General features: G+C 45.4%; 1 protein-coding gene across 4 annotated transcripts in view; it reads right to left on the minus strand.

Annotated features, from left to right (window-relative positions):
* LOC118358615 (rho GTPase-activating protein SYDE2-like) overlaps positions 1-4,004 on the minus strand; it is an 82,867-nt gene extending 78,863 nt beyond the window's left edge. For 2 of the 4 annotated variants that reach the window (XM_052480068.1, XM_052480067.1), the window contains exon 1: positions 3,660-4,004. In XM_052480068.1, the coding sequence (XP_052336028.1) occupies positions 3,660-3,768 (109 nt within the window). In that variant the 5' untranslated portion in view covers positions 3,769-4,004. Of the gene's footprint in view, positions 1-1,562 lie in introns of all 4 variants that reach the window. The other 2 variants (XM_052480066.1, XM_052480065.1) reach the window with 1 other exon arrangement.
* Between the last annotated feature and the right edge of the window lie 1,246 nt (positions 4,005-5,250).

Genomic DNA, 5,250 nt, shown 5'->3' on the forward strand with positions numbered 1-5,250 from the left:
TCCAATACCTTGACTTTGTCCTTAAGCCATTTTGCCACAAGTTTGGAAGTATGCTTGGGGTCGTTGTCCATTTGGAAGACCCATTTGCGACCAAGCTTTAACTTCCTGACTGATGTCTTGAGATGTTGCTTCAATATATCCACATAATTTTCCATCCTCATGATGCCATCTATTTTGTGACGTGCACCAGTCCCTCCTGCAGCAAAGCACCCCCACAACATGATGCTGCCACCCCCGTGCTTCACGGTTGGCATGGTGTTCTTCGGCTTGCAAGCCCCCCCCTTTTTCCTCCAAACATAACGATGGTCATTATTATTTGGTCATAACGATGGTCATTATTATTTTTGTTTCATCAGACCTGAGGACATTTCTCCAAAAAGTAGGATATTTGTCCCTACGTGCAGTTGCAAATATAGCGGTTTTATGAGCGGCCTTTCAGGTTATGTCAATATAGGACTCGTTTTACTGTGGATATAGATACTTTTGTACCTGTTTCCTCCAGCATCTTCACAAGGTCCTTTGCTGTTGTTCTGGGATTGATTTGCACTTTTCACACCAAAGTATATTCATCTCTAGGAGACAGAACGCGTCTCCTTCCTGTGCGGTATGACGGCTGCGTGGTCCCATGGTGTTTATACTTGCATACTATTGTTTGTACAGATGAACGTGGTACCTTCAGGCGTTTGGAAATTGCTCCCAAGGATGAACCAGACATGTGGAGGTCTACAATTTTCTTTCTAATGTCTTGGCTGACTTCTTTTGATTTTCCCATAATGTGAAGCAAAGAGGTACTGAGTTTGAAGGTAGGCCTTGAAATATATCCACAGGTACACCTCCAATTGACTCAAATTATGTCAATTAGCCTATCAGAAGCTTCTAAAGCCATGACATTTTCTGGAATTTTCCAAGCTGTTTAAAGGCACAGTCAACTTAGTGTATGTGAACTTCTGACCCACTGGAATTGTGATACAGTGAATTATAAGTGACATAATCTGTCTGTAAACAATTGTTGGAAAAATGACTTGTGTCATGCACAAAGTAGATGTCCTAACCGACTTGTCAAACCTATAGTTTGTTAACAAGAAATTTGTGGAGCGGTTGAAAAATGAGTTTTAATGACTCCAACCTAAGTGTATGTAAACTTCCGACTTCTACTGTATCCACCACCACCACCACCAGTATCACTGTTATCAAGAGCATGAGACTACAGAGTGAGTTAGTGGTTATTGTTACTATTACAGCGTGACCCTCTATAACCCCGTGATGCGATATTCAGTGTTAAAATGTATCGTAAATTAGTGTGTGAAGAAGAAGAACCAGAACCCGCCACAAGTTAGACTTTAGAGAATCCTACTATGGAAAGCAAAGAGGCCGGTCAGACAGGCATTCATTCCGTCCCTTTGGTTTGCATCCAGAGGGGGAGATTGAGACCACCACCACCAGACGAAGTAGTTTAAATATGGGTGAAGGAGGTTTGAGGAGGACAACAGGTGGGAGATTCCCTGGATGGGAGAGTGAATCCACTGGGGGAGCCACCACCACCCCAGGAGAGGCCTTCCTACCTGACTTCTGTGATTCCTGGCCCTGGCATGAGACCACTGCGGCTGCTTGAGCCCTGTCAACTCTGGTCGTCAGGGCTTCTGGTTTAGAACCACCTGGCCCTGAGCTGACCTGGCCCTGTCTGGGCCGTGGTGCCCTATCCAGGCCACCATGAGCACCATGGGGTTGGGGCGTGGACCCTGCGATGCGCTGCTTCATCTCAGATGACAGTAGGCGGCCTTTGTGCATCCACTCCTGCATCTTGCTGACGGTGACACCGTGGGGCTTGGCAGAGCCTCCCTGGTCCAGAGTCCAACCGCTCATCTCTCTGTCCTGATTGTTGTTACCACCCTGCTGGGGTTCTGCATTGTCGGATGACCCGGTAAGGCTGTTGACCGAGCCTCTACTCTCATTTAACGTGCCATTGTCACCGGTGTCATGGAGCAGGCCGTCGCTGCTCGTGCCACCATCGTAGCTAGTCTGTTTCTCAAATGGGTCAGAGGCTCCAACAGCCTTCGGCCTATTTGCTCCATCCCCATCTTCACAGGCCCCAACAACCAAAGGGCTTTGGGAACCGAGGCCCTGGATACAGGGCCCATTGTGCACGCCCTTGGAGTGTTTGATAGTTCCGTCACTAGTGGATCGCAGTAAGGGGGGCCTAATCCTGCTAGCAGATAGGTTTACAAGGCTCTTGCAAATTAAATTAGTGTTATTTTCACTCAGCAGGCACAATGGGAGCGAGTCCATGTCAGACACCTGTTGGGCACTGTACTCTCCAGATGACAAAGCATCACTGCCCACGTGCTTGAAGGATGACCACGAGCACATGCTCTTCTGATCTTTAAATCCATTGACACTGACCTGACCATCAAAACTAATATCGCGCATGGCGTTTATAAGCAGGTAACACGCCTCTTTCAACTGGCTATGTAGTTTGTCTGTCTCCTGCACACTGTCACTGATGACATGTCCTTTTGGAACATCTATTCCCGACTCTATGCTCTCTACTTTATCAGAGCCCTTTCTGTCACTTGGTCCTACTGACTCCGATATGTAAAAGGGGAGAATTTCGTTATCATAATAATCGTCATCCTCGCTATCTATAGAGTTGTTTCGGAGTGTTCCCTCTCTAGCGCATATGAAATGGGAAGCCACGTTTGCGTCGCATATCTCCAATTCAGTGGGGAAGAATGTGGGGCTCTGCAAATGTGTCACCCTAATGTTGTCCCCGGTAAATTCGGGCGAGCTCCGGTAGCTCTCGATGTCTCTAATAACAATGTTTTCCTCCGTGTAACTACCGGTCGGATGATGTCCACATAGGACACCCAGCGGATACATTTGCATCCAGTTAGTTGTAACGTTGGTTTCCAATATTTGGTTGTGGCCAGGATTCAATTTTGCCTTGCCTTTTAAATAATGTATTGACCTCTGCGCGTTCTCTGCCTTGTAGTTGTACATAGTTTGATGGCAGGAGTCTGCCTGCCCGTCGCTGACTCGAGTCTTTAGATATGCGTCAAAGCAGACATTTGTCCCATTACTCTTTGAAGCAGGATAGTGGCCACCTGTCAGCTTAACTCCCTCTCGATCTACAACACCAGGCCGTCTGTGGTATATAATGTTATAATTAGGACTACTGCCACCGAACCCGATGGAGTCCCCTGCGCCGTACTGTCGCGGAATGGGGCCAAAGTGTTTTCTCTGTTCGTGCGGTTTCCCGATCTGTTCTTGTTGTACTTGTTTCGAAAAGTAGCCGTTAGGGATTCTGCCCATCTCGTACCTATCGTGCCCCCCGTACTGCGTTGCTATTTGAAGTGAGACCCCCAAGAGTTCTTCATTAACTCGACCCCTAAACCCCGAGCCTCCGTTGCCCTGATTGTCTCCCGGCCCCCGGCTAGTGTTTCTGTGCATGGTAGCTGGGGCCTCGAACTGCTGGGGAAACACACTAGTCTTAACAACTCCTACCGTGCTCTGCTCCCAAACTGATCCAACCTTGTTTTCTACAATCCCATTCACATAACTCTCGTTGCCTCTCATGATATTGTCTGCCACACAATGCAACTCTGCGAACATTACTACTGGATGAGCATGTCCGTTTGGGTTTGGAGAAACTTTTTCTTTACCTTCTCTGCCCCCATTAGCTGCAGCTCCGTATCCACCAACCGGTGTCCCATTCTTGGATTTCTTCCCCCGAAGTTTTGCTAGTAAAGTCCTCCGCAGAGGATCAGCCATTCCTTACTTTCCACCCGGTGTTTCTCCCGTTTCAGCACACGCCCCCTGGTCGGTAGAGACCGAGTTTGAGTACCCTTTCTGTGGACAAAACTCGCCAAGCGTACGGAGTCCTCTCCATTCTAACACTGTCACATCTAATATGCCCCCTTCACTGTCTATAGCTAGTTAGCTTGTTAGCTCACTTGCACCTCTCGCTTTTCACTCCCTCCGCACTCCGCTGTCTGTCTCCCCTCATCTCTGTGCTTGCAGTTCAAATATTTGGAATATTTTCTGGCGGTGATAGGAGCGCTTTGCGCAAACTCGCGCGCAACTAGTGGGTTCAAAATGTTTAGCTGGCTGCTACATTGCACAAATTCACCGAATATGTTGTGAATTTGGCTACATAGTATCCCAACGACACAACGTGTGACATTGTATCCTAGAGGTAACATGTGACAGATTAGTAAACCACTGGTTACATTCCAGTGAATCAATAAACGCATTATGCAAAGTCCTTTAGGCTTGTTTGTGCATAATATAATTATACTACTAATAATAATAATAATATAATAACGGTTTTAAATGTGGTTTCCAAGCCATTCCACAAACTCTAGACAACTCATATAGCTATAATATAGAAGTGTTTATCACCAACATGTTTGTCAATCTCAATATAATTTCTTGGTTTTTACCGACTTGTCAGTGCACGTATTTTCCCGGAGGATATGGAGTACAAGGCATCAGTGAACCCGATGACTTCTGTGCATGTCTGCAGAACAGATTTACAAGATGCTCAAGATTTGTTTTAATGAGTTGAGCATGACAATACAATCACAAGAAAAGATGGTAGACAGAGTGAGTAGACTAAGTATTACTGTCATGTAATCTCCCTTCACTACCAGTAAATTAAACCACTTGATGGAACAGGTTACTGATTACTTACGCATTCATTTTTCTGTACTCTCTTGGAAAATAAGATAAACGGATGTTACTTTATGATACAATGTAATTACAAATGATTCCCCTTTTTTTGTTATTCTGGAATAAGACCTATGAGATAGTGTTGCTGGGAAATCCTCATTTTTTAAGTGAATAGCCTTTATAGCGTTCACATCCGACAGCACTTGGTCCTTGACCTGCTTAATACAAAACCACGAGTAAGCCTTCTGCTCAAAGGCATCATTGGTCCCCTCAGATCTGTCCTGTTTAAAAATGTTCAATAAAAATAGATGTGTTTTGTTTTGTTTGTTGTAAAAATGGTTGTTGTTTCTCTGTAATACCACTAGCCACTTATACATTTGATGAAGTTGGCTTTAGCTGGCCTCTCCCCCAACTTCATAACTAGCTACCAAGAAGCCATTTCAGGCTATCAATGAATTTAGAGTAGCTAGCTTGTCTAAGTATCTTAGCTGCCATGCCTGCTGGCCAGGTTGGTAGACCTAAAAAGCAAGAAATTACTAAAAAAGACGCACATTCCTTTAAATCTTTTACCCAGATTTGAGC

The sequence above is a fragment of the Oncorhynchus keta genome, chromosome 26 (genome assembly GCF_023373465.1).
Source record: "Oncorhynchus keta strain PuntledgeMale-10-30-2019 chromosome 26, Oket_V2, whole genome shotgun sequence".
NCBI classification, from domain to species: domain Eukaryota; kingdom Metazoa; phylum Chordata; class Actinopteri; order Salmoniformes; family Salmonidae; genus Oncorhynchus; species Oncorhynchus keta.